The sequence below is a fragment of the Naumovozyma dairenensis genome, chromosome 7 (genome assembly GCF_000227115.2).
Source record: "Naumovozyma dairenensis CBS 421 chromosome 7, complete genome".
Lineage (NCBI taxonomy): Eukaryota > Fungi > Ascomycota > Saccharomycetes > Saccharomycetales > Saccharomycetaceae > Naumovozyma > Naumovozyma dairenensis.
The window spans coordinates 324,532-339,708 of record NC_016485.2 but is presented as its reverse complement, the minus strand read 5'-3'; the positions used below and the strand labels follow the sequence as shown (position 1 = coordinate 339,708).

Below are 15,177 nucleotides of genomic sequence, written 5' to 3'. Positions count from 1 at the left end.
GAAGTATCTCAATGTACGGTTTTATGTCATTGCATGTTTCTATAGTCGTTGTGCGGTCAACATAACTGGAAATTTCACTAATGAAAAATTTGAGTCATATCGAGAGGTATCGCCAAAGACTAGGAGAAAAAAGTAGGAATCTTCGAGCAGTAGAAATTCACAGTGATTCTTTAAAAAATTACAATCATGAATGATGGAGTTACTAAAACCAAACTGAAAGTTCTCTTTTTGGGACCTAAGGGAACATATTCTCATCAGGCTGCATTACAACATTTTGGTCACTTATGTGATTCTTCAATATATTTCGTCCCAACACGGTCAATTCCCCAATGTTTTGATGATCTAGAGAAGGACACATCTGTAAATTATAGCAGTTGTCCCCTTAGAGTAATTCTACTAATGGACAAGTGGTTTTTTTCCTACGCTTTATTGCGTGATCAAATGATCCAATCGAAAAATAAAATTCACAATCGTATCATCACTCCATTGGAAGTCGTTGGAGAACAATACGTTTCCATATCACATTGTTTAATTAGTCCTGTTACATTTCCTAAGGGGGATAATTTATCTAATTATAATCATGTTAAAATATATTCTCATCCGCAAGTGTGGGGCCAAGTTTCTCTATATCTAACTGATTTGAAAGCAAAATATCGTCACATGAAATTCGAATGCATAGATACTACATCTACATCTGAAGCTGTGCGTATAGCTTTAGAAACTCAAAATAACGGTACTCAAGATTCAAAAGTCTTAAACTTAGCTATTGCCAGTCAGACAGCAGCAAATTTGTTCAATGGAGTTATTATTGACAATGAAATAAATGATAAGAAGGGTAATACAACAAGATTTTTAGTACTTCAAAGAAGGGATTCGAATAAAGGGACTAGATTGCATAAAAAGGGTATGGAAAGCGACAATGCAAATCTAAATATTAATTTCACAACATTTACTGCAAGGAAAGATGATCCAGGTTCTTTGGTAGATATCTTGATGATTTTGAAGAGTCATTCTTTGAATATGTGCTCTATCAGCTCAAGACCATGTAATAGGGGTTTGGATGGGAGGAACTGGCATTATATTTTCTTTATTGAATATTATAATTTCAGTGAACATATAGATTGGGAGAAATTCCACGAAGAATTTGATAAGCATTGCCTGGAATGGTGTCTTTGGGGTTCATTTCCTAGAAATGAACGTTACTACGCTCATGTAGATAAACAATAAATGATCTATATAATGATATAAGCATACAAAGTTCATTATCTCTAATATTTCATATATAGATTCATTGCGTAATCAAAACAATTTAATTTCATTTTAACAACCCCATGGTATGAGGACAAGTAGTATCATCTAAACTTCAGTAATGTCTTTCAAAAGATATTCCAGATGAAGAATAATATATATCTTTAAGATAGTTTAACTTACTGAAGGATTGTTTAATCATTGACCAAGACAATTGAATTCAACTAACCATTTCCATATGGTAACGCCGCGCCTTAAACTCGAAGGCGTAACTTTTCGTGACACACTTTCGGAATCAAGATTTCGTATCGTTATTGCGACATAAAGTCCAGATTTATCATGGGTAAAGAACTGAAATACATACCCTTCTTCTCTAGAGTAGAAACCAACAAAAGATAAGATTTAAGTTCAATTGCATCTATTACATTTAACCCATTGAACCGTCTTGTCCAAACCATTATTAATTTTCACATTAGAAAAGAAAAAAAAATTACCGACCACAAATGTCAATTTCAGTAGATCGAGAGGAGATCCAACATGTTATTACACCCACGGACCGCATCACCATAACAGTTCCTGATGATCCTCTTATTGTCACCTCCAACAAGAAATCCAATGAGCAAGACGGAAGGTATGTTAATAAACCTGAAAAATCGCATTTACTTATACCAATTCTAATTTGCATAGCTATTGCGTTTGCTGGATTTACTTTAGGTTGGGATATTGGAACCATAGGTGGTATGACAAGTATGGAAAGCTTCCAAAATAGGTTCGGAACAAGTTACGATAGTCAAAGAGGTGTACAATATTTCCCAGATTTACTACTTGGGTTAATTATCTCAATCTTTAATATTGGTTGTGCCGTTGGTAGTGTAACATTAGCTAAATTAGCGGATTGGTTTGGTAGGAAAACCGGGCTCTACGTGACAGTAATAATTTATGTAATTGGCCTATTGATACAAATTATCAACGACAGAACATGGATTCAATTTTTCATTGGAAGAATAGTTTGTGGGTTTGCAATTGGTTCTAGTAATGTTGTAGCTCCAATGTTCCTTGCTGAAGTTGCACCAGTAAGGATTCGTGGAGGAATAATTGTTTTTTATCAAATAATGCTTACTTTTGGTATCTTAATGGGGAATATTGTCAATTATGCTTGCCATCAATCGTTCCCAGGTCCTAATCAAAATGAAGCATGGAAGACACCTCTTGGGTTAGGATTTGCTTGGGCATGTATAATGATGGGCGGTATTTGGTGTAGTCCCGAACCTGCACCATATTTAGCACTTAAGAAAGGCCGTATCGATTCGGCAAAAGAGTCGTTTGCTATGATGAACGGTGTTTCTAAAGATTCTAAACTGACTGACGAATTCATTGAAGATATGAATCAGAAAATGAAAGAGGAGATAATACTTAAAAAGCAACCTAGAAAATGGTTCGAATTTGTTCGAGGAGAACCTAGATTGGGTTATAGAGTATTTATTGGAACAATATTGATGGCTTCACAACAATTATCTGGTATTAATTATTTTTTCTATTATGGAGTAACATTATTTAAAAATGCTGGTTTGAACGATCCATATGTTGCAGCAATCGTAATGTCCATTGTAAATTTTGTGGGCACATTCGGAGGTATATATTTAGTAGAAAGGGTAGGAAGAAAATTATGTCTAGTTTATGGTTCATTTGGAATGTTCTGTTGTATGATTGTCTATTCAACTATTGGAAGTTTTGCCTTAAATCTCCCTGGAACGAATATCGGTATGATTGTTGTGGCATGTATATACATTGCATTTTTTGCAACAACGTTAGGTCCAGTTACGGTGGTTCTTGTAGCTGAACTTTTCCCATTAAGAACAAAAGCAATCTCGATGGCTACCTGTTCTGATGCCAATTGGCTAGCTAATTTCGCCATTTCTTTTACATCTCCCTTAATTATATCACAGATTGGATTTAGGTACGGATATGTGTTTGCTGCTTGTCTATTCTTCTCTACTATCTTTTCGGTGACAAATGTCCCAGAAACCAAAGACAAAACAACATCTGAAATTGATGATATGTTTATTAAAGGAAGAAGACAACGATTTTCTTTTTAAAAGATAGATAAACCCACGTGTATCAGACCAAAGAAAACAAAGCCACCCTGCAAATGTCAAGATTTTGAATGATATATAGAAACTTGGATATCATTTTTTTACAAATTTTAATAGCATTCAGTTAACCGTATGACATATTGGTTATTTAGCAAATATGTATCTTTATTACTAACTTGCTTACTTTTAAATAAAATTATTGGACTTCAGAAAATCTTTGATAATATTCCAGTATCCATCCTGTATTATTGTATCATTATGATGGCCTAATGGAAATTCGAAAAACTTCTTTTTTCTTGCAGGACATAATTCATATAGTTTCTTCATATGAGCCGGTGGAACAATCTCATCTCTTGATCCATTCAAAAATAGGAAACTTGTAGTTTCACTACATTGAGTCATTAATCCTTCAGAATTCCAAATTTCATGGCACATAAATGAAAATCTAGATAACCATGGGAAGATATATGGTATCACTTTACGAATACTCAAAAATGTGTTTTCTAATATTACACCGTCGCATAATTGTGGAAATTTTGATGCAATGTAAAGTGCATTAGCGCCACCAAGTGAACGGCCATAAAGGATCAGTCTTCTTTCTTTATGATGTGGATCTGTAGCAAGATATGAAACAACTCTCTCTGCATCTAGTTTCATACCATTTTCATTTGGTGAACCTTGAGAATGCCCATAACCTCTATATGAGTAAATGAAAACACTTAAACCGAATTGTCTATAGAAAATATCTAGTATCGGAATAAAGTAACCGATATTACCAGCATTGGGGCAAAGAATTAAAACTGTAGAGGTGGATTTTTCATTTTGTAAATCGTACGCTTCTATGTTGACTCCATCCTTTGTTGTTAAAACTACTCTTTTATAAGGTAATCCACGACTGTCAGGTGTATCAACAAATTTCCTTGCTCCTTGAGCCCATGATGGGTATATTAATCTGTTTTGACAGAAATAAAGAATACTCAATGATATCGAGGTTAATGCCAAGGTTCCACCTACCAGCATCTTCATGTACCTTAGCCACAACATTTGAAGCTATTAGTGGTTCCTGGATAAATAATTGTTTGAATGACCTACTTTCTGATTACTAGGAATGCACTGACTTCTTTACTCCTTTAACAACGGTCGCTTGAAATTATAATTTGTGAAGATATGTTCAACCTGTTATATATATAACCTCTCTTAAACGCATAGCATATAAATTTTACGCCTACGGAAAAGTTCTTTTATTCTTTTAGATGCTGGTATTACAAAGTATAGCTGACGACTTCGAGTATAATTGATGATATTCATCATAAAGAACAAATCTCTACATGTTCAAACTTACTCTTATCAACTAGGGAATATTAGTTGACAAGTTTCTAAAATATAAGGTATCAATTGAGGTAAATAGTTTTCGACACTATATACATATATATAAACAAAATGCAAATGAGACCTTTTGAGGGAAAAAAGGCCTTTTTTCCTTTTAGTTCATTCCCATTTCCAGTTAGTTAAAACATCTTGGAAGAAGAAGCCTAAAATCACGATAACATATAAAAGAATCAACATCGACCCTTTAAAATAATTCGATTTCCCTTCCGCATACAAGTACGTGAATAAAAAAACACTCCCCATAGAAGCAATCAAATCCCACCTTGGGAATATCATTGAAAACATTTGCTCTCTGATGTTAATCATAGAACGATCCCAACTCCACGTATACCAAATAGAATATATGACTAATGCAGGGATTTGTAACAAACAAACCTGTAATGCATATGCGCTACCTATTTCCATTGATAATGCGACGTTCCCGTGTATGGCGAATGATATAGCATTTAAAAACTCGGTTGTGTTAGGAACTAAAGCAAATATGGTCAAACCTAAAAATTTAGGGTTTAAAGATGGGAAATCTTCCAATACAGAATCAACACAAGCCACTAATATCTCTGCAATAACTGCATATAATAATGTTGCTACTAATAAGATCCAAGTAGATTTGGTTCTTGACCAATTCGGTGCGTCATGCCCGCCTGAGTTGGGTTCTGTATGGGCTGCTATTTCATTAGGATGTTGTAATAAGATGGAATTTTGTTCCGAATTAATACCCACGTTAATGGGCGTTTCCTTTTGTGGGTCCGAAATTGGTAGATGCCAAATCATAGCTGCATGCGTTCTCAAAGTAAACCATAATCCAATAGTGTATGCTAAGAATAATACGATTGCACAGGAGACAGACATCGGTTGGATGACATTTGTATACATTCTATCAAATTCTAATGGTGGATGATAGAACGAACAATTTGATGAGGTAGCTAAGGGCATCATAACAGTTTTCAATGATATGGGTTGTTCGAATCCATCTTCACATTTAACAATATAACCGCCATAAACGTCATACAATATTGTTGGTACAAACATTACTAGCATTGAGAATATCAATAATGCTGAGGAGACACCTGCACTTGCAGGATTATACCTTTGAGTTTTCCTATTCCATGCACCACCACACATTGATAAACCTGGTAATAATAGGACAGCACCGAGGATAGAACCTATCATGGAACCTTCCACTAATGGACCCTTTCTTTGTTGTAAAGCGACACAATAAAGGAAGATTTCAACTATTGTAGAGAAAAATGCATTAATTACAGCACCAACACCCATTGAAGTTTGAGCAGAAATGGATGCCACAGCTTGTCCTATATAAAATGCTAATGGGATGATTGAAGTTAAACATAACATGAAAATGGTAGATTCATCAGTAAACCAGAATCTAAAGTGCCATGAATTTTTTAATAAGTAGAAATCAAAGATTGTAAAAAAAACTATCGCAATTAAATTAACGACGATGATGTTTGTACCATCTACAGTAAATTTATAATAATGCCAGCCTGCACAACGAAATGTACAAAGTAATATACTTTTATTATTTGCCAATGAATCATCACTGCTGCCATTATTGTATATTTTAATAATCGGGTTGCTGTTGGCGTTTGAATTTTTGATATTTTTAAAACCTAATGCTAATGGATGTTTCCTACAATGATACATTAAATTCCAAAGGATATTACTCATGGGTATTGTGAAGACAAATAACCAAGATAATAATGCGAATATTAGGACAAATGGTTGTAAGAATAGATGGAAACAAAAGTAAAAAATCAACCTACCGCAGGTCCATTTACCTCTACCGAAGAATCTTCTTTGAGATGACGTAGAATTTATTTGATTTTGACTTTCTGGATTATTTGGTAATGGCGCTGGTAGATTTGTTGTAACCTGGCTGTTTGCATGTGGTATCATTGGAGTTGAAGAAGAAGAAGATTGTCTATCACCAGCCCTAGCAGGCAGTGTAGGCAACCTTTTACTTTGATGTGTCATGAAATTATGTATTGACCCATACGATGGATGAGTGTTATCATTTAATGAATTGTTATTTGCTTGTGATTCATGGAAAAATAATCTATTACTATAAGAAGTCACCCATTTATAAAATTGGTTAACACTAATACCTTCTTGATTATCCTCCTCTAAATAATGTTCATCAGCTATTAAATAAACAACTTTACCAAATGGCAAAAACAGGTATCTAGCCAATCTGAAACATACAATAGAATACTCTCTAGCGGATTTAGTAAACAGCCCCAAGATGGCGACTATTATACCACCTAAGGAAAATAAAGACGCGAGAAAGAGCCCCACTGTAAATGACCATATTATATTTGAGATGTGAACAGGCCAAGTGATCATTTTTAATTGAGTTTCATGGATATCTTCATCTGCAGCTTTTTGTACCGATCTTTTTTTCTTGTATAAGGCAGGTTTCCATATTCTTATACCGAATGGATGTGTCTTATTTATAGCGTCTTGTCTTTCTCTCAGTGTGAATGATTCCAATGATGATGCCATAGAGATTCGATCTTCAATATCTTCATCCATGTCGTCGTTATTGTTATCATTATCTGGATTGTAGGCGTCAGCAGGGTCTAGTTCTTCTATTAGTAAATCATGACCAGTGTTATTATGTGGGGGATTATGTATTATGAATCTATCTCGCGATTCTTCCGAGAAATCGGTGTGATCATGGATATGATTATGTTTATTGGTGAAATAATCAGCTCCCACTGTATTGTTTGATCTTATCTTGGGAGAATTCAAAGTAGATAATCTTGAAGAATTCTTTTTTTTCAAGAAATTAGAAGGCCTTGTTGTTATTGTTGTTGGTGAATGGGCGGTGAGGTGGTTGTAGTTATATTTGATGATTAATTTTTTTTTCAATTTCAAATGTTGTGAATGATTTGAAATGGCAGGAGACAGTAAATCAGGAGCAGAACTATTCTTTGATTGTGAAGTTATTTCAACTGCTGGAGATTGTGGTGTAATTGATTTATTTTGTAGGGCATATTTAAGACCATCATGAAGACCTTCTAAATATCGGACATCATTTTCAACTTCATGAGGATCATCGTCTACGCTGAACACTCTGCGGACATGATCAGGTTCTCTTGACATCGTTTGTGTAGGTTTTATAGGTATGCCAGGAAAACTTTTTTTTATTCCTCCACTCTAGCAGCTATTTGAAAAGTACCAGAAAAACGGCTAACTTGACCTTATGATGTTTCGTGTTATTCAGACAATAAATGAGAGATTATTTGTCCGCACTGGGGTTCATAATGAGCAGGAGTTGTTCCTTCCTTTTAATTTCTTCGGGAAACTATGATTTTACTTCATAAAAATGTAATAACAAGAACTAACGATAGTCACCTATGACTATATATAGAAATTTACTATTAGGTCTACGTAACGTTAGATAACAATTAAAAGGTCAGATCAGAGATGACAGCAGGAATTTGTCACTTTAACCTGGCCCCCTTCTTTACTTCCTTAGGTATTTACCTATACGTAAGAGACGGAGGGACATTTGTAGATTTTATAGCTGATATTTCTCTGTTTACATTTGTCCTCTTTGGGCAGACACACCCTAATCCGGTAAGTAGAGGGTTTTAAAGACCAACCCTTAAGAGGTAGAGTGGGGGTAACCGAGGGTACAAAAAGTTGTTACCTCCAATCACGTGATTAAGGTACCACTTCTTCCGATCACGCCGTCTACACGTGACCGTGTTTCCAAAAAAATATAAAAAATTTGTCAGTTTTTGTTTGTGAACCGCGTAGATTATTGTGGGTTGATTTTTCTCTATATTTTTAGATTCTTGCTTATAACAAAAAGGTATCGAGGAAACAACAATACTGAAACAAAAAATCTGCCAAGAGGAGAGAGCAGAAAAAACTATTAGTAAACATCCGTCGTTATAAAGTAGCAGGCAAGCAGGTTATTGCAACAAGTTACAAGTATTCGCTAACGAACTTATGGATTAGCATCGATCGTTTCTCTTACAAACAAAAAGATATTCCCCAAATCGGCTGATTAACTCCTACTTTGAACATTATTTTTCTTTTATTTTGATAGTTGAAAAAACAACGACCGAACTCAAAACACATTCAAACAACAATATTACAGATGCTTTCCATCGCTTTCTTTGTATGGCTGCTACTTTTACCATTTTCTCGAGGAGTCATAACTACACAACTCATTACAGTAACAGATGCTGCGGGTGCTGTTGCAATACAAACATCTATCTTTGATCCAGCTACAGTTGCTGCTGCTGCAGTAGATGCGGTTACAGCAGCAGGACTTGTAACAACAACAAATGCAGTTGGTGCTCTTATTACTATAACGAATACTGCTGCTACCACTGCTACTACTGCAACCACTAAGACAACCAATGGTGCAGCCACAACGACTCCTCCAGTAACAAGGACCATCACAACAGTAAACGCTGCAGGTGCTCCAATAACTATAACAACAACGGGGGCCGCCGCTGCAACTGGTGCCTTAGCAGCTGCAGTTGCCAATTCTCCTACAACGGCCACAACTTTAGTTCCATTCACTTCAGTGATTGTTACTACAAATGTTGCAAATGTACCAGTTACTTTGACTACTGTAATTACCCCAATTCAATCTTTGATCACTACAGTGAATGCCGCTGGTGTTACAGCTACTTTAACTACTACAATATTACCAACTGCCAATGCGGCTACTGCAGCCACAACAGCTACTGCTGTAACGCCTATCCCAACCGTCATCACAACAACAAATGATCTAGGTATTACAGTGACGTTGACCTCTACCTTGACTCCAATCTTATCTACCTATACTACCACCAATGCAGCAGGACTACCTCAAACAATCACAACAGCAAGATTACCAACGACCGCCACGACGGCAGTGGCTACTGCTGTTGCTACCACCGCAGTGGGTAGTACCTCCTTAATTACCACTACAAACGCTGCTGGTATCATTGTCACTTTAACTACTGTCATTCCGGTCTCTAGTTCTTCATCAAAGGCTACGGTAACAACGACAGAGAAATATACGGGTACAAGACCAGATCCTTCTACTGAATACACACCACCACCACTCTCCGCAGTCACTACAATCCCAATTGATACATATTTAACATTGACAGAGGGAACTACAAGAACATACACCACTACTAGAGCTAAGACGTCTATTTGGGTTACCATAACTTCTCAAGGTCATTTAATCACCGCACCAACTACTTTTGCTCAAAGATTTAGTCAACAATACGTTACTGTGGCATCTCCATCATCTGGATCCATCGGTATGGGCAGCCATTCGGGTACTGTCGGGGTCATTAAGACAAATATGGTATCAACGATATCAAATTCTACTAATATGGCATCAACTATGTACCTATCATTATCTGGGATCATTATCGCTTTGATTTCTTGGATCTTATAAATGTAGACTAGGTACCATTTCGCCGGCAACCTTTTTTTACTAGTTCAAATTATCATCTCTTTTATACTCATACTCATACTCATACACAATTTTTATTATATTTATTCATTGAAGAGGATTATTACTACTACAAAAAATGCTCAAAACATGGTTAAATTCCTCTTACTTATGCTTCCTATTATATAGACCATATATATACACACACACACACACACACACGATACATATATTATGGCAATAAATGTTACGGAATCTATGATCTTTAGGCAGTCTCATTAATTTGTTTACGTCTCAAGTTTAGAGACATCATGCATAAGAAGTTGCTATTAGACAACGTATTCTAGCAAGTTTTGTATTAATAGACTTTGAAACAATAAAGACAGTCCATTTTTTAATAATATTCCCCTATATACCTTTCTGTTGTGCATATTGTAAACGATAATCGTTTCTGGTCTTTATCGCAACGTTCTCTTGTTAAATCGTATATATGCTAAAGCCCCACACTTCAAGCAAAACAAAGGTCAACTAAAACAAAACAACATCGAGGAAGGAAGTGAAGTACCTCAGATGCAACTCAATTGCGATATTACTTATAGAGCAAAACCTAAATGGACCAAGAACAATTTATAAACACCATAAGAAATGATCAACCATACACTACTTATAATAACCAAGAACAACAGCAACAGCAAGAGCAAGGGCAACACAATGAACAACAACCACAGTCACAGCCGCAATCACAACCACAACCACAACTCCAGACAGAGCATCCAATTGAACCCATCAAACAACGAAAAACAACAAAATTCATCTTAAGTAAATATACAATATACGAAATGAAAGATCGAATGTACATAGTTGGTTCCAACAAACGAGAATCCATGTTCAGAATCCTAGAAATAGATCTAACAGTGCCACAATCCGAATTAAATGTCTTAGAAGATAACGTCTTTTTCACAAGAAATGAAATCATGAATGTACTTTCAGGTCTCGAAGAAGCCAGTCCCGAAGGATTACATAAGAGACTCACCGGATATGGACTTCTTGGATTCATACGATTCACCTCATGCTATTATCTAGTAGTGATTACTAAATGTAGCCAAGTTGCTGTTATTGGTGGTCATTTCGTATCACATATCGATGGAACAGAATTAATTCCCATTTCAAATAATTACAAGAAACCAGACAAGGGCTCTGTGGAGGCACGATTGATGCAAACTTTCCAAAATTTGGATCTTTCAAAAACTTTCTATTTCAGTTATACTTATGACGTTACTAATACTTTACAAGTTAATTTATTGAGAGAGAAATTCAAAGCTGTTGGGAGGAGTGATATTGTGGTGCCCTGTGGGATCCCTGATTATAATGAAATGTTCGTATGGAATAATAATTTGTTGAAACCAATTCTTTCATGTATTGATTCTGTGTATGATTGGTTTCAATGTATTATTCATGGGTTCATTGATCAAGTTAATGTATGTCTTATGGGGAAGAATATTTATATTACTCTTTTAGCGAGAAGATCACATCATTTTGCTGGGGCAAGGTTTTTGAAAAGAGGTGTGAATACAGAAGGGTTTGTTGCTAATGAAGTGGAAACTGAACAGATCGTAGCAGATATGGTATTGACACCATTTCATAAACCAGGAAATGGATATTTTGATAGTGATAGATATACGTCCTTTGTTCAACATAGAGGTTCAATACCACTTTATTGGACTCAAGAAGTTTCTAATTTGACAGCTAAACCACCAATTGAGATCAATGTGGTAGACCCATTTTTTAGTCCTGCTGCATTACATTTCGATAAATTATTTCAAAGATACGGTGGTGGTGTCATACAAATACTGAATTTGATCAAGACAAAAGAGAAGAAACCTAGAGAAGTTAAACTTTTGAAAGAATTTGAACAATGCATTAATTATCTTAATAGGTTTTTACCCAAAGAGAAGAAAATGGAATATACATCTTGGGATATGAGTAGAGTATCGAAACAAGATGGCCAAGGCGTCATTGAATTTCTTGAAATATACGCCGCTGGAAGTGTTCAGAAAACAGGTATCTTCCACAATGGATCTGATTTCAAATCAACTAAAATCCAAGAGGGTATCTGCAGGAGTAACTGTATTGATTGTCTGGACCGTACAAATGCTGCTCAATTTGTCATAGGGAAGAGAGCATTAGGTGTTCAACTAAAGGAACTAGGGATCATCGATAATTCCTATCTAGAATATGATTCTGATATTGTGAATATATTGACCGAATTATTTCATGACCTTGGAGATACCATTGCGTTACAATATGGCGGATCTCACTTGGTAAATACGATGGAAACATATAGAAAGATTAATCAATGGAGTTCACATTCTAGAGATATGATTGAAAGCATCAAACGATTCTATAGTAATTCCTTTGTTGATGCACAGCGACAAGATGCCACAAATCTCTTTCTAGGTAATTATGTTTGGAAAAAAGGATACCCATCATTGTGGGAAATGAATACTGATTTCTATTTGCATAACGAATATATTCAAGATGGGTTAAAGAGAAGTTATACTCACTGGTGGAATAATTATCATATTAGAAGTATCCGACAATTAATATATGACCGAATCATACTCCAAAATAATGACATTACATTTAATAAAACCGTAAAGTATGTTCGTGGTTTCCCCGAGGCGTTCGATAATTATTGGAATGAATATTATAGACCGAGGTGCATTACATGGATTTCAGATTTGTTTGTATTCAATATGAATTCTACAAGAAGGTATCGATCTGCAACCAAGAACAATGAAGACCTGTCACCATTTTCTTCACGAAAACAAAGCGGATTCAATAAAAAATTAAGAGAAAAGACTCAGGATCCTACGTGTGGTAGTGATAGAATATATTTGAAAAAAGAAGAAATGAGTTTGGATAGCGGATTCCGAAAATTGGGTTATTTAGATGAGATACAATTATCGCAACAGTATTTGGGGACTATTCAGTTAACCAAAGATAAAATCGAAGGAATTTTGGCATCGTATACGAAGAACGAAATTCCAATATTTTGTAACGACTCGCTAGATGAAGATGCTAACAACATTCTTACTGATCAAAGAAAAAAAGAAGTAGAATCCGTGAATGTTACAGAAAATAACGATTACAGCTTAAATAATGATGAAATGGATATTGAACATTTTTGCAAGGATGTCAGTGTGGATCTTGATTTTTATAGGAAAGCTTTTGATGTATCGAATTATCGTCCTACAGATGACTATGAAGGCAGCACAAAGCTATATCCTCATGATGTGGCGGCTATTGAATCGACTGAGGTTAGTAACTTTATGATGAATAACCGGTATGAATTTACGTTCTTATGAAAACTAAGATCACATGTTAGATATGTTTATGCTATCCATAAGAAATGCAAATATATAAAGTAACGAATTACAAAACATACATACATACAAGATAATTTTAGGTTATCTTGTCCGATGACATTATGTAACTTAAGTTCTATTTTAAACTTATGCCACTATAATATATATAAATCCGTCTTTTTTACCAACACGTCTATGTTCAACGTATGCTAGATACCACATGACATCGTCACGCAGCTAATAAGTATATAAACCACGACCTTTGCTACTGTAGTTTATGGTGACCATTCAAACTTGACATTCAGAATACAACGTTAATCCCAGATTAAAGTAAAGTTGCTAACAATTTTTGCTCCCATTATCAATCTATATCATAAGAACAGATAAATGTCTCTTCGGCATATTATGAAGACCCAGTACTTCGGTAATTAAGAAAAGTGTGAACTATACCGAGAAATTTAAAGATAATCGGTAATTTGTGTGTACATAGTATTTTGTATATCAACTAGCAGATGTGAAACAAAACGACCACTGGTAAAACATTAAGCTACTATTTGCAGTCATATTTCAATTTAAACCATATCCCCATCTGCTGGTGCATTATCTTGCTTAGAGCTGCTAGCATTTCTCATATTTCGCGTATTTATTACTTCCTCAAAAGCCACAGGGTATTCATCTGCCCAATATTTGTCGACTGTTTCTCTAAACACTCTGAATGCAACCACTTCATATTTTCCAATTTCTGATCCATCATCAGTGAGGCGGTTTTCTCTTGCTAATTGGGCCTGTAAGCGCTTCATGATGGCGAATCTAAACCAACGATAGACTCCGCTACCATCATAAAAGAAATTGGGAGTAGAATAAAACCCTTCTGAATAAAGATATTCATTCATATGACATGCAATAATGTCCCAACTGTGTGGTGATGCGTTCGGTTTGCACTCAATTACTTCTAATAGAATTTTTATTTCACTCTGTAAGTTCATCTTGCATAGTTTAAACATCCAATAAGAAGATATTAAAAACATCAATAAGAAAGAAAACAATGAAAGTTTCATGAAAAAGCGACAACAGGAGAGTGTAAATGGAAAATTTTTCAAATGTGTAAAGATTAACGTGAGAGCAGTGAATAAAATAACAAGACCCGCGCAAATGTGACATTCAAGTTGATGTACGTATTCATCGAGTAAATATATTACCCATAATGAAAACTTCTCTTTTGGAAGAACGACGTTCTCGGTAGAATCGTGAGGTAGGAATCCTCGCTGCTGGTTTGAGTTGTCTATTTTCATTTTTGTTTCTTTCCAAATGTAGTCTTCTTAAAAAAATATTGCTTGTTTCCTTCACTCAGTACTTACTTGGTTACCAAGTAGGTTAATAAATTTGTCCAAATCATCCTGATCATCCTGATCATCATCAGGCTAAATAAATGTCTTCATTGAAAACCAATTTCTCCCTCCGGCCGGGTAAAATAGACAGGAATGGTAACCGTTTAAGGGGTTCCGTTTTAAATAGCAGAAGATTTAACGGGACACCAGGAAACTATCTCTTTTATTAATGTATGTATTTGTTGATGTAGCACTACGTAGAGCCACGGAAGATCTCTTTGTTCTTCTGCCTGAAAATTAGGAGTATGATTCCAATCTAT

General features: G+C 35.3%; 7 protein-coding genes across 7 annotated transcripts; 4 read left to right on the top strand and 3 right to left on the bottom strand.

Moving 5' to 3' along the window:
• Positions 1–186: 186 nt before the first annotated feature.
• PHA2 (prephenate dehydratase PHA2) lies at positions 187–1,227 on the top strand (the record flags this gene model as incomplete). The annotated part of the gene is made up of 1 exon (XM_003671124.2): positions 187–1,227. One exon carries the CDS (start codon positions 187–189, stop codon positions 1,225–1,227), a length of 1,041 nt encoding a protein of 346 aa, XP_003671172.2.
• A 524-nt stretch (positions 1,228–1,751) lies between these two features.
• HXT14 (Hxt14p) lies at positions 1,752–3,344 on the top strand (the record flags this gene model as incomplete). The annotated part of the gene is made up of 1 exon (XM_003671123.2): positions 1,752–3,344. One exon carries the CDS (start codon positions 1,752–1,754, stop codon positions 3,342–3,344), a length of 1,593 nt encoding a protein of 530 aa, XP_003671171.2.
• A 183-nt stretch (positions 3,345–3,527) lies between these two features.
• NDAI0G01510 (alpha/beta hydrolase) lies at positions 3,528–4,385 on the bottom strand (the record flags this gene model as incomplete). Its single annotated transcript, XM_003671122.2, has 1 exon — positions 3,528–4,385. The coding sequence occupies one exon, from the start codon at positions 4,383–4,385 to the stop codon at positions 3,528–3,530; it is 858 nt and encodes a 285-aa protein (XP_003671170.2).
• A 444-nt stretch (positions 4,386–4,829) lies between these two features.
• VNX1 (calcium/hydrogen antiporter) lies at positions 4,830–7,853 on the bottom strand (the record flags this gene model as incomplete). Its single annotated transcript, XM_003671121.2, has 1 exon — positions 4,830–7,853. One exon carries the CDS (start codon positions 7,851–7,853, stop codon positions 4,830–4,832), a length of 3,024 nt encoding a protein of 1,007 aa, XP_003671169.2.
• Positions 7,854–8,859: 1,006 nt separating this feature from the next.
• Positions 8,860–10,164, top strand: KRE1 (Kre1p; the record flags this gene model as incomplete). The annotated part of the gene is made up of 1 exon (XM_003671120.2): positions 8,860–10,164. The coding sequence occupies one exon, from the start codon at positions 8,860–8,862 to the stop codon at positions 10,162–10,164; it is 1,305 nt and encodes a 434-aa protein (XP_003671168.2).
• Positions 10,165–10,772: 608 nt separating this feature from the next.
• Positions 10,773–13,529, top strand: FIG4 (phosphatidylinositol-3,5-bisphosphate 5-phosphatase; the record flags this gene model as incomplete). Its single annotated transcript, XM_003671119.2, has 1 exon — positions 10,773–13,529. The coding sequence occupies one exon, from the start codon at positions 10,773–10,775 to the stop codon at positions 13,527–13,529; it is 2,757 nt and encodes a 918-aa protein (XP_003671167.2).
• A 572-nt stretch (positions 13,530–14,101) lies between these two features.
• On the bottom strand, positions 14,102–14,821 carry NDAI0G01470 (uncharacterized protein; the record flags this gene model as incomplete). The annotated part of the gene is made up of 1 exon (XM_003671118.2): positions 14,102–14,821. The coding sequence occupies one exon, from the start codon at positions 14,819–14,821 to the stop codon at positions 14,102–14,104; it is 720 nt and encodes a 239-aa protein (XP_003671166.2).
• Between the last annotated feature and the right edge of the window lie 356 nt (positions 14,822–15,177).